This window comes from Eleutherodactylus coqui, chromosome 11 (genome assembly GCF_035609145.1).
Source record: "Eleutherodactylus coqui strain aEleCoq1 chromosome 11, aEleCoq1.hap1, whole genome shotgun sequence".
NCBI lineage: Eukaryota > Metazoa > Chordata > Amphibia > Anura > Eleutherodactylidae > Eleutherodactylus > Eleutherodactylus coqui.
Window position 1 is genome coordinate 32601561 of NC_089847.1, and position 19706 is coordinate 32621266.

Genomic DNA, 19706 nt, shown 5'->3' on the forward strand with positions numbered 1-19706 from the left:
ATACTACATATTAGGGCTGGACCTATCGTCCTTGTTTTTTTTTTAATCTCACACGCACTAACATAGAGTTTGAATGATCTGGAAAGAAAACCCGCGATTCATGCGCAACTACGCTTTGTAGCGGATAGCATAGTTGCTAATCTGCCCATTTGTTTAAGCCCTAAAATACACCAAAACACATGTAGAAACGCAATGAACATTCTGCAAGAACGCATCGCAAATATGTGCGCAAATACATTGGGAATCCTCGCTTCGCATCGCACTTGCGTGCACCTCGAACACCGTGCGGTGCTTTGCCGGCCCCATTGAAAACAATGGGTGATGTGATGCGTTCTGAGGGAACGTCCAAAGATAGGACATGCTGCGATACTTTCCCGTGCCACGATGCGATGTGGAAAAAAATTCCTCATGTGTATGACCTCATATTCGTATGAAATTTGTGCTTTTTTCAGCGCCCAAATCTCACGTGATTTTCCCGGCCGTGTGAAAGTGGCCTAAGGGTACATTGACACGGGGGGGGGGGGGGGGGGGGGGGGGGAATGTGCCTTGGTTGATTTGCAGCAAATTTGTGTATGCTTATTTGCGCACACCTGAGCGCTGCGTTTTTGCGTAATGAAGAATGCTTTTTTGCGCACATAGCATATTTTACTGCACTTTTTTCACCCGCATGGCATGTTCATTTGCGCGCGGCAAACAAGACGCACCTCTTGAAATGGCTAATTAGTTCCGGATGTGTTCTTTTCCCAGCAGAATTACTTATGGCGCCTTCACACTAGTGATCGCGATATCGCTGCATTTTTTTTAACGCGAATGTCAGTAGGACTTTTGTAATGTTAAAAATGCATCACGCAAAAATCGCAAAGCACAAACTTGTCATTTTTGCGCAATGCGTTTTCAACATTAGAAAGTTCTATTGACAGTTGCGTTAAAATAACACAGCGGTATCGCGATCGCAAGTGTGAAGGCGCCCTTAGTGCTTCATACATCTCCTTCTCTATTGCACCCCTCAATCACTTCTATGGGGACCTTATAGTGCGCCAAAAAGTGAATGTGAAATAACCCGTTGAAATGAATAGGTTCTTTAGTACGTCTACATTTTACGTGCGCAAATACGCCGCACTTCAGAGCCCCGAAGAACTGGAGTTATCCAAAGCGACAAAATTCATAGGAGTAGATTTATTAAAAGTGCTGCGAAGGGACAGCAGAGCAATCGCCCGTAGCAACCAGTCAGGGTGCTGCTTCCATTTTCCATAAAGCTTTTGAAAAATCAGAGCTGAAATGTGGCTGGTTGCTATGGGCGACGGACAGCTGTCTCCCTTGTTTTTTGTTTTTTTTTGCACACACACATATATATATATATATATATATATATATATATATATATATATACATACACATGTATGTATGTGTATTATATACACACACATACAATTAGAAGACAAGCAGGCTGAGGACTGTGCGCTCACAGCACCTCCTGCAGGTCTCAGAACATATGACCGGAGGAACCACATCAGCCGGCGCGTGTTGCTGAGGGGAGTGTTTAGGGGAAACACAGGAAGTGCAGAGGTCCATGTGAATTCTGTAGCTCCATCTAAGAGAGGCAGCTGCAGTCTGTTATCTGCAGTTATTATAGGTGCAGCTGCTGAGCCCAGAGGAGTCATAGAACAGGCATAGAAAGTCCTTGTCCCAGGAGCTTACAGTCTAGTCTGGCGTCTGGAGCTTGAACTGCAATCAGCATCCTGTAAAGGCAAGTGCCTTATCCCATGAGCTCCATTGTGGCAGGGACTGTGCTGCCCAGCTGCCATAGTAACTGCACGGTGTCATTATCCTCATCTCTCCCCACACAATACTTGGTAGGACAGGAGACTCCATGATTGCAGAGCTGCTGCAGGGCACATTGGATAAAGTTACCCAAAACATTGTCTGCGTCCTAATTATTCTTAATCACCGAAGTACATACATCGCTGCCACAATAGTGTTCTATCCCCTGTCCGGTTTATTATACACTCCGTAATATTATATGTCCCCTGTCCGGTTTATTATACACTCCGTAATATTATATGTCCCCTGTTCAGTTTTCCTTTATATACTTTGTAATATTACATATCCCCTATATACTCTGTAATATATTTCCCCTGTCTGGCTAATTATGTAATCCGTAATATTACATTTCTCCTGTCTGGTTAATTATACACTTCCTCATATTATATTTCTCCTCTCCTATTTATTATATACTCTGTAATATTATAATTCCTCTGGTTAATTATGTACTCCATAATATTATATTTCCCCTCTCCTATTTATTACATACTCTGTAATCTTATATTTCCCCTGTCCGGTTAATTATATACTGTGTAGTATTATATATCCCCTGTTCTGTTTTTTTATATACTTTGTAATATTACGTATCCCCTATATACTCTGTAATATTATATTTCCCCTGTCTGGTTAGTTATACACTTCCTCATATTATATTTCTCCTCTCCTATTTATTATATACTCTGTAATATTATAATTCCTCTGGTTAATTATGTACTCCATAATATTATATTTCCCCTGTCTGGTTAGTTATACACTTCCTCATATAAAATTTTCCTCTCCTATTTATTATATACTCTGTAATATTATAATTCCTCCGGTTAATTATGTACTCCATAATATTATATTTCCCCTCTCTGGTTTATTATATACTCTGTAATGTACTGGTAATATGTCCCCTGTCCACTTTATTATATGCTTCATTATATTATATTTCTCCTGTCCGGTTTATTATATACTCTGTAATATATTTCCCCTGTCCGGTTTATTATACACTTTGTCATACTATATGCACCCGATCTGGTTTACTATTACACATATATTCCGGTGTATTATTTTTCCCCTGTGCTATTGTACTATATACTCCATAATATATTTCCCTTGTCTTGTTTAGTGTTCCATATGTATTCCATGTTCTATTTTTGTCCTATTTACTACATACCATACGTTTCATTATTACTCTTCCATTGTATTTCCGATATCTTATAAATGTATTACTGATAATGTAATAACTATGGCTCATGCAAACAGATGTATTACATATCTAGCACGAAATTGTAATGTTGTCAAAATACACATTTCAGGGCCCGTTCACAGTGGCGTAATTTAGGTCTTTATTACGTGCATATGTTTTATGTATGTAATACGGACAGCGTACAACACCCTGGCTTTGTATTGGTGTATTCTGACCTGTATTTTGCTCCATTGCCCAGAATCGCCCCTGTATTTCACTGGGTGTGTACGATGCGTATTCATGCTTCCCGCTTGTTGCCAGGAGACCGTATGCATTGTATTACGCGGCAAACAAATGCGTTTGTACTCCAATCTTATCTTATGTATTAAACGCACGATCTGCCTGTTTGTGTCGGATACAAATCCACAGTGCCGCCCCATTTGAATGAAGTTTTGCCTGAGCGTTCTTCATCAGCGGGCGACGAATACCGGCGCAATTAAAAATCCCAAACTCACCGACTTCACTTGTAATTTTTGTTGCCAAAGGCAACCAATCACAGCGCAGCTTTCATTTCTCATACTGCTGAAATGAAATTTGCACTGTGATTGGTTGCTATTTCTCATACTGCTGGGGTAACATGAAAGCTGTGCTGTGATTGGTTGTTATATATTATACTGCTGAGGTAACATAAGAGCTGTGCTGTGATTGGTTGTGTTATGTATTATACCGCTGATATTACACCACCTTCACATCGCTTGCTGTGGCCTTCCTGCAGCGCCAAACATACAGGAAATGTGCAGTGGTCAGATGCACACTTCATACTCACGAACATATCGGTGTAACGCTGCCGGTGAAAACACGGTCGCGGACATGAGCCCTAAGGCCTCATGTCCACGGGGAAAATCAAGCCTGCCACGGATTCTCCATGCAGAATCCCGCAGTGGGTCCCTCCTTTCCCGCGAACATGAGGCCTAAAAAGATTAACTTACCTCTCTGGACGCTGCGGATCTTCCCTCCGTCGCAGCCGGATCTTCTTTCTTCAGCCCGGCAGATGTGCTCGGCACGCCGGCAGCGTGCCACGCGCATGCGCCGGGCACTCCCTTTTTTTTTAAAACTCCTGCTCTCCCGCATCGGAGAGCAGAAATTCAGCTGCGGGTGTGCCGCAGATCTGGACGGCTTCAATAGAAGCCTGCGGGAGACCCGCACGAAAATGGAGCATGCAGCGGGTGTTTTCCCGCACACGCAATCCGCGCCTCGGGGGAAAATGACATCCGCAGGTATTTAACTACTTGCGGGTTCCAATGCATCCCTATGGGGCGCGGATCCGAATGCGGGAAAAACGCTGCAGATTTTAAATTACATTTTAGCAGTGGACATGAGGCCTAAATGGTACAGACTTGGCCGCAGATTTAGGCCTCGTGTTGACGAGTGTATGCAATTAGCTGTGAATCCCTGCGTATTAAATCTCTTCTCCCCTGCATATGATTGCGTACGTGCTTTGTGCGTATGCACTGTGCTAAAAACCCACAACAATTCCTTCCTGCTTTTTTTTTTCACTTTGCTGCATGTATCGCAGCGACACGCGTTTCACGCGCACCCATAGAGAACAATAGCGCTGGGCGCACGTCGTACGCGGTAAAATAGAGCATGTTGCAATTTGTTTTCTCAGGCGTATCAATGCGCACGTGTGTGGGGATCAGCAAAAATCCACTGACTCCATTCTCCGCATATCCCGCGGCCGTGCTTCCTGAGGGGTCATGCACACGGGCGTAAGCTCCTCGCTTACTCGCTGTGTATTTCAGCCCTTTTGCTCTGTTTTTGTAAATACGCAGCCTATTTACACACGCAGAAAAAGAACGCAGAACGGACCGTTGTTTTGATGCACAAATGCGCAATAAATACGTTGGTTTCCTGCCGGCGCATTCACTTCTATGCGCTATTTCAGTGTGTAATATACACTAAAATATGTTATGCTACGTATTCTTTCATGTGACCAAAAATTGCATGAAACATACGCAGATGTGAATGAACCCATTGAAATCACGCAGTGTACTTCCGCCAATGCGAATGAGGCCTTAGTGTGCGATTATAAGAGCGCTAGAGGCTGCCGTTGGCGCTCGCGTTTTCCTGACAATTGCTGGGCTCCACCTGCAAGCATCGGTGCGGCTCAGCAATCAGCACTATTACTTGAGCGTTAGGCCGCCTGTTCACGGGCGGGGCAGATTCTTGCAAGCGGATTTCCGCCGCGGGAGATCATTTAAAGTTACCGTGATAGATCTATCACTATGATCACGGAAAATCGTGGCATGCCACAATTTACAGACACAAGCGGAAAATCACAATGGATTTCCCGCTCGTGTACATTGGGCTGCGCTTTCCAAAGCTATCCTATGGAAAGCGTTTCAAACGTGATCCGCGTGCGATTTATCGGCGCGGATCACACTGTTAACTATCGCCCGTGGGCAACCACGAGTAATAGAGCCCTCAGGCCGCTATCAGGGCGGCTTCACACACAGCATTTTTTGGAAAACACACATTTTGGTGTAGTTTTTTAAGCCAAATCCAAAAGTGAATTAACTAACAGGGACGGCTTGTGGCTGCGATTCCAGCAACGCAACGCGATCTTGTCAGCCAAATTCTGTGGCTATTGGATATAGTCTCAGCCACAAGTCTGTACCTGTTAGGTTACATACATACGGCGAGCGCGATATCGGGCCATGAAACTCAGTCCAATATTGCGCTCAACAAGGTGTGATTTATCGTATATGCAACATGTTTTACTGTCAGGAACGCCTCCCATCACCTCCCTAAAGTAGCGATCCTCCGGCACAGCTTTTTGTCTTCAGTGGGAACCCTCATATCACATTTGCATGCATATCACACGCCGTGCGATGTGTTTTACGGTCCCATTGAAAACAATGGGCAATATTTTCAGAGGAACGCGAAAATAAAGGACATCGCGTTCAATGGGGTTCATATTCGTGCAAGATTTTTGCATCTCGCAGCGCAGAAATCTCACACGATAATAAGCGCTATTATACGAGTGTTAACGGTGTGCGCTAATGGGTGGTCTGCACCTGAGTTTGCAGGTGCAATCCGACAATTGTCAGGAAAACGCGAGCGCCCTTTTAATAGCGCCCTTACATGCAATTAAAAAGTGAATGTGGTTTTACTATAAATCGGCCTTGCGTTGCGATTGCAAGAACCTGTTTCACGTGTAAGAAGCCCCCGTGGCCAAAAACTACATCAATTTGTAGTAAAGCTGCATGCGGGAAAAAGAAAGCCAGCGCCGTTTGGCACACGTGGAAGTAACCGCATGGTCTTCTCACTTGCCATAATAACCCGCACCCTCGCTGCTCATATTGTGCTGTTGGCCATCTGTTGAGTTGCGAGGACCTCTAGTGGTAGAATCATGGTACAGGCTGAGCCAGAGAAGTCGGTGTAGTAGTGCAGCTGCCGGACTGATTTACATTATTAATCAATAATAACATTACATTTGCAGCCGCAGTGCCATGGCAGCCCTGAAGTACGCAGGCCTGGATGATACCGACAGCGAAGATGAGCTGCCGCCTGGATGGGAGGAGAGGAGCACCAAGGATGGATGGGTTTACTATGCCAAGTAAGAGTATGCGGAGGGCACACGCCGTATGAATGGGCAGCATGTAGAATAGACATGGGTTACCTAAGAGTTACACATCAGATACGTCATGCAGAATGCTCCTTGTAAGGGACATGGACACATGGCTGAAGAATTCAGCCTGTTCCTATATGCTGTCTTTACGTTCCTCTGTAGAGCTAAAGCCAAAGAAGCAAAACTTTAGAAGTTTGCAATGCGCAGTACATCTGCTCTGAATGCGGCTCATTTTTGCACGGTTTTTCTAGTCTCGTACCTCTTCTACTGTAGCTTTATTGGATCCTATCAGTGGCATTGCAGTCTGTACATAACATTTAGGCTCATTTCACATGGGAGGATGCGATGTCCTCGTGGATGCGAAGTGTTTTTGTGTTAGAAACGCCTTGCATTGCTTCAGGGAAGTAGCGATCCTCCGTGGCGGCTGAAAGCAACGGGCAAGTGTTTCCCATTGTTGTCACTGGGAGCCCTCGCATCGCACTCACACGCATGCAATTTTTTCCCACATCGCTACTTCCCTGTGACACAAAAACGCTTCCCATCCGCAGGGACATCGCACGTTTCCGAGCGAGGTATCAAGGCGAGTTTCACAGCCCAATATCGCACTCGCCCGTGTGAAATTAGCCATAGGTGTATTCACACAGCGTGGTCAAAACCACCCCAAAACTGCATCAGCAAAACAAGGTGCGTTCTTGCAGACTTTTTGCCATGTTTGCTGATAAAAGAAAAAGGCAAACGCAGCGAAATAGCTGTAAAAATGTACGCGGTTTTGCCGATTCCTTTTTTTAAAGCAGTTTTACTGCATTCTAGCCGCCCTGGGTGGGTATATTATTGAATAGTCCAAGCCACGGAGCACTAGTCTGGAAACACTAAGGCCAGATTCACATGAGCAGAAGCGTATTTGTTAGAGATGAGTGAGTATACTCGCTAAGGCACATTACTCGAGTGAGCAGTGCCTTAGCCGAGTATCTCCCCACTCATCTCTAAAGATTCGGGGGCCGGCGCCGGTGACAGGTGAGTTGCGGCGGGGAGAGAGGGAGAGAGAGATTTCCCCTCCGTTCCTCCCTGCTCTCCCCCGCCGGCCCCCGAATCTTTAGAGACGAGCGGGGAGATACTCGGCTAAGGCACTACTCGCTCATCTCTAGTATTTGTGCATGAAGTTTCACCGTGTTTTTGCGGAATAGGCATTGTGTACTTGCACATGGTTAACTCACCGTACTTTTTGTGCACATGCAAACAAATATGCACAGATGCTCTTAGCCATTGAAGTGGCCAATTCTTTTAATGAGTTGAATTTGTGCTCTTTGCCTGTGCAAATCCGCAGGAAAATGGATCATGCTTCCTTTTTTTTTTTCACACCCGAAAATTTGCACACAAAATCCGTGCATGTAAATGAACCCATTGAAATCAATGCGTTCCTTTCTCTGTGTATTACATGCGCAAATACACTCATGTGAATCCGGCTTAAGAAATATTTTTGCATCCGCAGTTAGGAAAGTCACCAGCTGTTGCTCCAAAGATTTAGGCCGGGTCTGAATCTGCACAAAAAATGACATATGCAGATTTCCCCACGCTATATCGAAGGGGGTAAAATCTGACTTACTGCGGATTTAAAAATCCGCCCTGGTAAAAGGCTGAAATAAGGTAAAAAGCACCATACTCACTAGGCAGCTTACTTCTACAGAGCTATGCAGCCTTCAGATGCTACTGTATCACCCTTCTTCTTTATGTGCCGTATGTACTATTGTATCCTAAAAGCGTACAGTATAGCTGCTGAGTATACCTTAATACACAGGACACCCCATGGAGCATGCCATGATTCTTAAGGAATCCAAAGCAAAAAACCTTTGTATGCCTCCTCTTATACTCATATGCATATGGACATTGGGACAGTAAGGCCCTTCTGTGTTAGGCTTTTATAGGGGTACTCCTGCCAAAGATATTTATGATACATCCACAGGACCAGCTTTTTGTACGTATGACACATGCCACCAGCTTGTAGGGGTGGACCAGGTGGATGTAGGTTAGGGGCAATCTCCCTCCTTAGCTCCACCTGGCCAGATGATCATCTACCTCCATACAGCATGAATCATCCTCCTCCTGGCTCTATCTCCTACACTTTGATGTTTTGAGAAGCCACTGACAGCCCATCAGTGCCCCTTGCAATACACATGCTTAGTTCTGATGCTGTATCTATGTTATAAGCTTGGTTCTGATGCCGTATTCATGTTATAAGCTTGGTTTTGGTACAGTAGTTCTTCACTGAGTTGGTATAGGTATGCTTCTATCTCACTGGTTTCTGCAGAATTTAAGCAGACTGCAAAATATCAGTGCAATATATGTTGAAATGGTCGGTGCATCCAGTATTTGTAGTGATCTGTAGCTGACACAATCTTATCAGATGACCTGATGACCCCACATTGCACGGGGAGCAGCCTTGTCTCTGGGCTGTATCCCAAAAAGTGCAACACAGCAGCAACAGAGACTCGTGCATCCTTTTTAAATTGATCAGATGGCTAAGAGGATGGTGGGGGTGGGAAGGGGGGGGGGGGCAAGCTTGCTGATGGTTTCCAATAACCACCACCAGAACTGGGAATGCAGCTCTGTCTAGTGTAAATGAGGCTTTAGTGAACTGTAGATAATTTGGTAGCAAACTAACAATTCCTTTTTTCATTTAATAGCCACTTAGATGAAAAAACCCAGTGGGAGCATCCGAAAACGGGAAAACGGAAGAGAATTGCAGGAGGTTGGTAATAAGTTTTCGTTCTTCTCCCTATGATTCGTGTTACTTGTTTTGTGGGTCTTTTACTGCGAGTGTAACTTATTAATCGTACTATTGGTGTTATAGGGTCATCATGGCTGAATTTAAAGGAGTTATCTGGGGGACAATGTATTTCTTTTAAAAAGCTGCCAACTGTATAGACATAAAAAATCCATACCTTCCCTGCAGCTCCTGATCTGCGGGCTCTCGGTCCCCGCTGGCCTTCACTGCCGGATCCAGGGCGCCTGTAATGATGTCACGAACACCAGAGCCATGTGACTGCTGCAGCCAATCACTAGCTTGCTTCAGCTGGAGATTAACTACAGTGATCACATGACCTGGTGTCAGGATGTCTTCATTCTGCACCCAGAAGTAAAGAGCAGTAGGGACTAGGAGTCTGAGGGAGGCGAGTATGGCTTGGGCAGCTTTTTATCAAATGCAATGAAGTCTAATTACTTAGGCCGGCATTTCACACACTGGTCTAAGTAAACTGTGCGCCGCGCTACGAGTGACAAATGTATTAGAGGCACGAGCCACTTGATACATTTGTTGCATCTGGCGACGCTTACATGTGCCAGATGAAAACCTACAACAGCTCATTGTTGGAGTCGCTTTTTGCTACAATCTATGCCAGTTTATGATGTAGATTATAGTAAATATGACGGGCCGCGTGCCTGCCTTCTTTAAAAAAAAAAAAAATGGTGAGGTGCAGCATACATCCCCGAAAAGTTGCAGTTTTGGCACGTGGCTTTTGCATCTCAGAATTCTGGTGTTCAGGGCATAATAAATAGGCCCCATTGTCTCAAGATAACCCATTTAATGGCACCTGATATCTACAACCCCATAGATGATAGTATAGACTGAGTATGGGAATTAATGGGAACTATGGGAACCCCATAGATGATAGTATAGAGGATGGGAATTAATCTGTGCCTTTAAATATTTTGCTCCATCCTACATTTGCAAAATGTTTCCCCTTTTTTTTTCTCATTTTACGCCCCCTATTGAAAGGGCTACACAAAAGGAATAAAAAATGTACTATAATTTACACTATAACAGGTGTAGCTTTGTATTTGTGCCACACGGACAGCCAAAAATGTGCCAAACTTAAAAGATGTGCGCCTCTTGAAAATTTGGCATCAGTACTTCCAAAATCTCCCATTTTGTATCTCTATGGTCCTCAACCTGTGGCTTTTCAGCTACTGTGGACTATAACTCCGTTGTATGTGGCTGTCAGAGCACGCTGGGTATTCTACTTTCTAGACAGGTTAAGTGTTACAGGTTTAAACCACTTGTCTGTCCTATAGTTAGTATGATAATACACATATCTTCACCTCCTGCAGATCTCCCATATGGCTGGGAACAAGAAACTGATGAAAATGGACAGATCTATTTTGTTGAGTAAGTATGCATGAAGTTGCTTATGTGTTAGATGCATCCTTATCATTACGGCCCATGTAAATTCACTTTCCTCTAATAGGAAGAAAACTGTCCCTGCAGTGCCCCCTTGTGGAGGAGAGCTAATTTGCATACCTTTTCCAAGGGAGTATTACACTCCTTAGGGGTGCGTTCACGTATTGCGAAAACGCTGAGGATTTGTTGCAAATTCGCAGATTAGAGTTACAGTGCAATTATAGTAGATAATCTGTAGTGGGTTTGTTTCCTCTCTATATGTGAATATGATTTGCTGTAATCCCTAAGGCCTCATGTCTACTGCTAAAATGTAATTTAAAATCCGCAGCGTTTCTCCCGCAACGTGATCCGCGCCCCATAGGGATGCATTGGACACCCGCAGGTAGTTAAATACCTGCGGATGTCATTTTCCTCTGAGGCGTGGATTGCGTGTGCGGGAAAACACCCGCGGCATGCTCCATTTTAGTGCGGGTCTCCCACAGGCTTCTATTAAAGCCTATGGAAGCAGTCCGGATACGCGGCACACCCGCACCTGAATTTCTGCTGTCCGGCGCGAAAAAAAATGATGGAGTGCCCGACGCATGCGCACGGCACGCTGTCGGCGTGCTGAGCACATCCGCCAGGCCGAAGAAAGAAGATCCGGCTGTGACGGAGGGAATCTTCTTTTTAGGCCTCAGGTCCGTGGGAAAGGAGGGACCCGCTGCGGGGTTATGCATCGAGAATCCTCGGTGGGCCTGATTTTTCCCGTGGACATGAGGCCTTAAGGACCTGGCTCTTTTTTTCCATTTTTGTTTCTTCCTTCACCCCTTTAAAAAGCATAACCCTGTTATTTATCCATCAACGCAGTTTCTACGGCGTACACACTGCAACAAAAAATGATCTGATAACTTTATTCCGTGGGTCAGTATGATTACTACGATACCAAATTTATATATATATGTGTGTGTGTGTATGTATATATATATATATATATATATATATATTTATTTATTTACTTTTTTTTTTCAAAGATATTAGATTTTTTCACATTATTTTTTGCCGCCATCTTCTGACAACCATAACTTTTATTTTCCCGTCGACATAGTTGTGCAGGGGCTCATTTTTTGTGGGACATCCTGTAGTTTCTATTGGTACCATATTGGAATACATACGACGTTTTGATCATTTTTATTTTTTTACATTACTTCGATAGATCTGACTTTTATGGATGCAGCGATACCAAATAACAAGATTTTGGTGTAACTAAATGTAAAATCTCTTTCTCGTCCTGTTTATTGGGGGACACAGCTTTGACTTTGGGTATAGCTACTGCCACTAGGAGGCGACACTAAGCATAAAAAGTGTTAACTCCTCCCACTAGCTATATCCCTCCTGCAGACATCCAGCTAATTCAGTTACTATGCAAGCAGTAGGAGCAGCCAGTAGGATACGACAATAATAGTTAATAAACAACAACAGCCCTTAAAAATTGTGTAACTTATTGGCCGTGTGCGACTGCACTGAGAACACTCCGACCAAGAGACGTGTACGTTACAGTCCTAATACCAAATAATCAAGAGAAGTGGAGAGCAGCAGGACCTTTATAAAAAGGAAAAGGAAAGACACCTGGTGCACGGTCCCTCAATGGATCTGGACTCGTAGATCCTCACCACGATAGAAGAACTTCAATTGAGAAATAGAACCAGCACTCTGGAATTTTGTACAAAAGGAATCCTCCTCTTTATTGCCCGGTCAAATGCATAAAAAAGGCTGCAACTTTTCGACCTGATGCAACAGGGCTTTGTCAAGCATGCAGTCTGAAGGCAATAAGCCCCCTTTATATAGTACATAAAAACACCCATAATGCAACAGTGTATACATCAAACAACACACATAGGTCATGATTGGTCCCGGCAGTAGCGTCTATTGGCCTAGTATGGGTATGGGGAAGTCCCTGATTGGGTATCTGACCCGCACATGCGCAGTTTTGCAAGATGGACGCTGAGAGAGGGAGATATACATCAATGTGTACCGGGATGACACATGTAAGTTCATTAGGTGTATTGATTAAAGGGGTTCTGACATGAATAATGTTTTTATGCTTTAGCAGCCATTGTTCCCTGGTGTGGCTAATGGACCCAGGGAACCCATGGTTTAATGACTGCTAAAGCATAAAAAGATAACACTTACCTTGTCTTCTGTTGTTGTTGACATCGGGGGGTCATCTCCCGGCAGGCGCTGCTCCTCTTCTTCTGTCTGCACGAGCCGCGCCGCTCCGGGATCGCGCGCATGCGCAGTGGAGAGGTGCCCTCTGACAGGAGTCAGGACGGGCTGTGTCTCCACTGCGCATGCGCAGCACTCCGGAGTTCAGCCGGACGGACGGGCCGCCCACAGCAAGCACTGCTTGTGACGTGCTTGCTGTGGCGGTCCGTCCGTTGACCTCGGAAGTGCCTGACGGACGGACCAGAGCAGGAAGCGGTCTTTTTGACCGCTCCTGCTCTGCTTTAAAGGCACAGAAGAAGATGCCGGCTGGAGGGGACATGCCTGGCGATCGGGCCAGGCCAGGCAAGGTGAGTACAATTTTTTTTTTTTGATGTCAGAACCCCTTTAACTAATTTACTCCAGCTGTAACTTACTTCTGCCGGGACCAATCATGACCTATGTGTGTTGTTTGATGTATACACTGTTGCATTATGGGTGTTTTTATGTACTATATAAAGGGGGCTTATTGCCTTCAGACTGCATGCTTGACAAAGCCCTGTTGCATCAGGTCGAAACGTTGCAGCCTTTTTTATGCATTTGACCGGGGAATAAACAGGAGGATTCTTTTTGTACAAAATTCCAGAGTGCTGGTTCTATTTCTCAACTGAAGTTCTTCTACAGTCCTAATACCAGACTGGGTGGGTGCTGTGTCCCCCAATGAACAGGACGAGAAAGAGATTTTACGGTAAGTTATACCAAAATCTTGTTTTCTCGTCCGTGTCATTGGAGGACACCGTTTTGTTCTTGAGACGTTCCAGAGCAGTACCCAAGGGGGCGGGAAAATATAAGAAACCACATGTGTAACGAAGCGAAAAACAGCTCTTTGACCGCGACTAGCGTTAACAGACGCCTAGGCATCCGGCATGCTCCGAGACGTAGCATAAAGGGACCCAAGTAACAGCCCCTGCTACTCACCGGGACAAAGCTCCAGACAAGGAGCTTCCCACAAGACACCTGCTGTCCGAGTAATCGGTGTCAAACCACAACGTGGAAAAACATGATATCCCTGGCACGGTAACCCCGTCCTGCCATAAAGCGAAGCCATTGCAAGGATCCAGCAGAGATCTGGGATCGAAGTCTCCACTTACGCGGGGTCACGATACCACGTGCCGAGAGGTAATCTGCAACCGAACGATAACGGCTATTTTTGATGACGGAGAAATTCTGCCTCTAGCGCCTCCTGCTTGGGAGAGAGACGAGCAGCCACAGCGAGCAGGACGTGACGTCAGTATCATCAGCAATGGGTAAGTAGGAAGCATCCCAAGCAAGGTGTTGGGGCTACCAGCGAGAACATGAGCTGTAGATGCATGGCTCAAAAATACCATCAGTATCAGGCTCTGAGCCTGTGACATGGCCGCGGCATCCATCTTTGCAGAATGTGTGTGGCTTCTTTGACGAAGTCTAGGCTTGCAGACGGCGTCCCTCTTGGCTGTCCCCCAACGCAGCTCCTCACTAATATGTCATCGCAACCGCTAATCCAGGCACCAAAAAAATGTGGGCATGGATCTCGCCTGTCTTTGTTGAAAAAAACATCCGGAGCCGGGAGGTGCGAGCGCTAAGAATTCGAATCAGTATCCATGTAAACTGTTTCACGGTTTCCTGCACGCCATCATGCAGGAAGAACATGCGCCGGGGATCACAGCGTGCTTCTGGTTCCGCCTGAACAAAACTCGCTCCCAGTGACTCAGCCAAACTGGTTTCTTAGAGCCCATGCAAACACGAGGACCCTGAAAATAAAATGGCACCTGCGTCATTACTAAGAGTCCCCCGCCCATGCTCCACTGATGCCAAGCCCCGACAAAAGCAGGCGCGTCGGCCATAGATCGAATTGACTCTCGTCAAAACGAGCCCCTGGAGGAGGCAGGACACTTTTTTAGAAAGTAATGCTCCAGGTGAGGCTCGACCTCACAACCTCGGCATTGCTCAACAGTTACAGCTTTATAAAAACCGTGCGCTAACCAATTGCGCCACTAGAGCTCTTGCCCGGACTCTTCGGCGTAGTGAGGCCATTGTTGGACAAGCTTCAGGTTGGACCAGACCCTTATGCACAGGCAGGGGCGTACCTAAAGGCTCAGGGGCCCGGGTGTAAAAGTTCAGCTCGGGGCCCCCCCACCCCGGGCCTCCACCCCACACGCCCCCGTACCCATACCTAGATCGTGCTGCACTACCTGAAGATTTGTTTGTAGCCCCGCAGGCCGCTCTCACACACATCGTGTTTTACCGCTATTAGCACAGTGCCCTGAGTGCCGTACTAACCGCGGTACAACACTCCCAGAGATTTTAATGAGCTTACTCAAATTAGCGCTCGAACGCGGTGTTTCTAACACTGTGATTTTCGAGAGCTGTCTGTTCTATTTTTGCATTTTCGTGGTTTTGTAACACATCTCATCACCCATCACAATGATGGGGTGCATTAAAACGCGCTGTCAAATGCTGTATCCTGTGTTCGAAAACGCTGCTCGAAATTCTGGTAAAAATGCCACGATCACGAGCTGCGTTTTCTGAACACGTGTGAGAGCGGGGGGTCATGTTTATGTTGTACTTTAGAACCACAATTAAGACACATAAAAAACCTGCATGCAGTATTTAAAGACCGCGTACGGTATTAGGGTGACTGCCCACTACAGTTTTTTTTCACGACGAAATTCGCAGCGTTTTTTTTTTCTGTAGGGGTCTACGGGACTTGTAATGTTAAAATCACGATCGCGCAGAACCGCGATTTCGCGTGATCGCTATTTTAACATTACAAGTCCCATAGACCCCTACAGAAAAAAAAACGCTGCGAATTTCGCCGTGAAAAACAAATTTTGTGAGTAGTCACCCTAAAGGAGCTGCAGACACTATTACTACCGCATGCAGTTTTGATGCGTTTTTTAATTGTGTGTAAAGGGTGCAAATAAATACAGTAAATCCAGGGAGATGTGTAACTTATACCAGGGAGAGGGAGAGGGAGATGTGATAGATAGATAGATAGATAGATAGATAGATAGATAGATAGATAGATAGATAGATAGATAGATAGATAGATAGATAGATAGATAGGAGACAGATAGATAGATATGAGATGGATAGATAGATAGATAGATATGAGATGGATAGATATGAGAGATAGATAGATAGATGGATAAGATAGATATGAGATGGATGGATAAGATAGATATGAGATGGATAGGAGATAGATAGATAGATATGGGAAAGATAGATAAATGATAGATAGTGAGATGATAGATAGATATGAGATAGATAGATAGATAGATAGGAGATAGATAGATAGATAGATAGATAGGAGATAGATAGATAGATAGATAGATAGATAGATATGAGATAGATAGATAGGAGATAGATAGATAGATAGGAGATAGATAGATAGGAGATAGATAGATAGGAGATAGATAGATAGATAGATAGATAGATAGGAGATAGATAGATAGGAGATAGATAGATAGGAGATAGATAGATAGGAGATATAAGTAGATATGAGATAGATAGAGGAGGGAGACAGATAGATACACACACATATATACACTTACCCCAGGGCTCGGTCCACTTCTCCTCCATGTGACAGCAGCAGGAGAGGTAAACTCAGAAGCTTCCCCGTTCAGCAGGAAGCAGGGGGGGCAGCACATGATCACTGTGCCCTGCCGTCCCATGTGACCTCCTCCCTCCTCCCCTGCCGGCCCGTGTGAGTACCTCCCTGCTTTTCCTCTCAGGCTGGCTGTTCTGACTGCCGCATCATGCGGGGGAAAGAACGGCCAGCCATTAATGCACTGAATGTGCATGGGGGTATGGCGGAGGGCGGCCCCAGGGCCCCCTGAGCTCACGGGCCGGGTCGCCATGGCGACCCCAGCACCCCCTGACGCTACGCCTATGTGCACAGGATCCACAAAGAAATGCTCTAGGAACGAAGTTAGAGACCGTTCTGCTACCGAGTCCTCCTCACTCTGTCACTGATGACCTGAGTGACCTACATCCTCACGGGCACGGCTGACTGAGCCAGCAGTCCAGTGTCCCTATAAAGCACTAGATGCCGGATTGTTTCCGAGGCCGGCTGGAGAGGGACCAGACCCATAGCAGTCCGTGTGTTAGAGCTGACCATTGGGGAGCTAGTAGGTGGAACTACCACCCCAGACTCCCTGCTGTTGGGTAGATCCCGGACTCCCACTATACTCAGACAGAACCAGACTGTCTAAAAGAGGAGATATTCTTTGACTGACTGGACGTCAGTCTCGTACTGTGGTGGGGCGCACATTATGCTTCTCTGGATGGCCCCAAGCTGCGGCTCATCCTGTAACCGGAGATCACACTACAGCTACCTACAAGGAAACTGCAGGCGAGCCACCATAGGTAAGGCTCACCCGTCCCAGCGCAGAGAAGAGAAGCGATGTAACCACAGACTTTCCATGCACAGTATGCTTCCCATATGGAAGGTACCACAGGTGTCAGCAAGGCCGGAGCATTGCTGATAACCAGTTTATTCGGAAAAAACTTCTGACTGGATGTAACCCTCATACAGTAACGAGAGTGCACATGGCACATGTCTACCGCCTGTCCTCCTGGACATGGATACTGCGTGAAAACTGTCTGCAGAGACTGCAAACGGGCAACCTTCGGGAAGCCGGTAGGCAAGGCTCAACCCAGAGCAGAGCAGCCATGAAGAACGATGAATCTGGCGAATCCCTGTGCAGGTACTCTTTCCATGGAAGGTACCACAAGTCTCAGCACTGCAGACACTTAATTAGAACATTGTTGTTCGTAAGACGAGGTCTTCTCTGCTGGATGTAATCTCGTACTGTAGAGAGAGCGCACCTGGTATGTGGCTCTGGCCGCTCCGGTCCGCGTGTCATCATGGACTCCGACACTGCGGTACGTCTGCCGGCAGGAAACTGCAGGAGGGGCAACAGGGGAGCTACCGACAGGCAAGGCTCAACCCGGTGCGGAGTAGACATGAGGAGCGATATCCAGAGACTCCCTGTGCCACTACTCCTTCTCAATGGAAGGTACTACAGGAGTCAGCAAGCCCGGAGTAATGCCGCACCTAGTATGTAGACCTGACCAGCCCCTGTCCACGCGTCATCCTGGACACAGGCACTGTGCCAGGGCTGCCTGCAGGGGACTCCCGGAGGGGCAACAGGGGAGCTAGCTGCTGGGCAAGGCTTCAACCTGAGCCAGGACCCACGCCGAGGTTGATTGGGCAGGGAAGCAGGCAGGACTATGGTGCCTTTAAATAGGGCACACTGCCATTGGGGAAGTGGGGAGCATTTTCCTTCAATCACAGCTCCTGTCCCACTGGACCCTTTGCGTGCAAAAAAATGTTAGTCCAACGGTCCGGCCGGCGGCAACACATCGTGACTACCGCTCCTTAGCGGCGAAAGAATGCTGCTTGGTAAATGCGCGGCAGCAGTAACCACATGCCGCTTGGCTACATATACCAGCATGTGTGAACACCGCAGCTGCCCAACAGCGCCCCACTGCGGCTACCCATAATGCCGCACAGCAGCTGAGAATTATGCCACACTGCGGCAAGTAATAGTGCTGCACAGCGGCCAGGAATAACACCGCACAGCGGCTGGCAATAACACTGCACCTTGGCTAAGCCTAGTACCACACAGCGGCTAGCAATAACGCCACACAGCTGCCAACCAGTAACGCCGCACCGCGACTAGCTATAATGACGCACAGCCAGCAATAACGCCGCACCGCGGCTAGCAATAACAACGCACGGCGGCTAGCACCAATGCCGCACCGCAGCTAGCTATAATGACGCATGGCGGCCAGCACTAACGCTGCATCACAGCCAGCACTAACGTTGCACCGTGGCTAGCTATAATGACGCATGGCGGCCAGCACTAACGCTGCATCGCGGCCAGCACTAACGCTGCATCGCGGCCAGCACTAACGCTGCATCGCGGCCAGCACTAACGCTGCATCGCGGCCAGCACTAACGCTGCATCGCGGCCAGCACTAACGCTGCATCGCGGCCAGCACTAACGACGCACTGCGGCTAGCAATACCGCTAGCAATAATGCCATATAGCGGCCAACCAATCTTGCACAGCGGCTAGCAGTAATGCTACACAGCGGCCAACCAAGAATGCAGCACTGCAGCCTGCGGCTACGCATAATCATGCAAGCGCAGCATAATTTGAAGCAATGCAACGGCCCGCTGCCCCGCAGAAAAAGCTGCAGTAACAGCAGCAGGCTCCTACACCTCCCTGGCTGCTGGAGAACATGCCCCATGCGATCATCATTACAAAGGGATGCGATGTGGACTGCCTGGAAGAAAAAGACGGGGAGCTCTATGGCTGGCGGGCCACATGCAAGTAAACCTGGATGTTCCTCCTTTTCTTCCGGCGGGACTGGGCGGACAACAGAAGTTTGATCCCATTCTGTTCGCCCTCCTCGGTTGGGTTAATGGGGAGAGTTCTGCCTCCCCGTTAGCCCTTGTCCATCTGGAAAAATTAGCCCTTACCGGCGAGACGTCTACCTCCTACAGACACTAAGCTAAAACTGAATTAGCTAGATGCCTGCAGAAGGGATCTAGCTAGTGGGAGGAGTTAACACTTTTTATGCAGCTAAGCATAATGCCGCACAGCAGCTGTCGATGGTGTGCTGAGCCCAGTCACCTTGTATGTGTGCCCTCACGCATCCACTGGACCCAACACCTAGCAG

The 19706-nt window shown here is 46.7% G+C and overlaps 1 protein-coding gene across 4 annotated transcripts in view; it reads left to right on the top strand.

The window, feature by feature from the left end:
* Positions 1-1566: 1566 nt before the first annotated feature.
* The window catches only part of WWOX (WW domain containing oxidoreductase), a 919890-nt gene continuing 901750 nt past the window's right edge, over positions 1567-19706 (top strand). For all 4 annotated transcript variants that reach the window (XM_066583725.1, XM_066583726.1, XM_066583728.1 and 1 more), the window contains exons 1-4: positions 1567-1747; positions 6495-6611; positions 9305-9369; positions 10728-10785. In XM_066583725.1, coding sequence (XP_066439822.1) covers positions 6505-6611; positions 9305-9369; positions 10728-10785 — 230 coding nt within the window. In that variant the 5' untranslated portion in view covers positions 1567-1747; positions 6495-6504. The remainder of the gene's footprint in view (positions 1748-6494; positions 6612-9304; positions 9370-10727; positions 10786-19706) is intronic.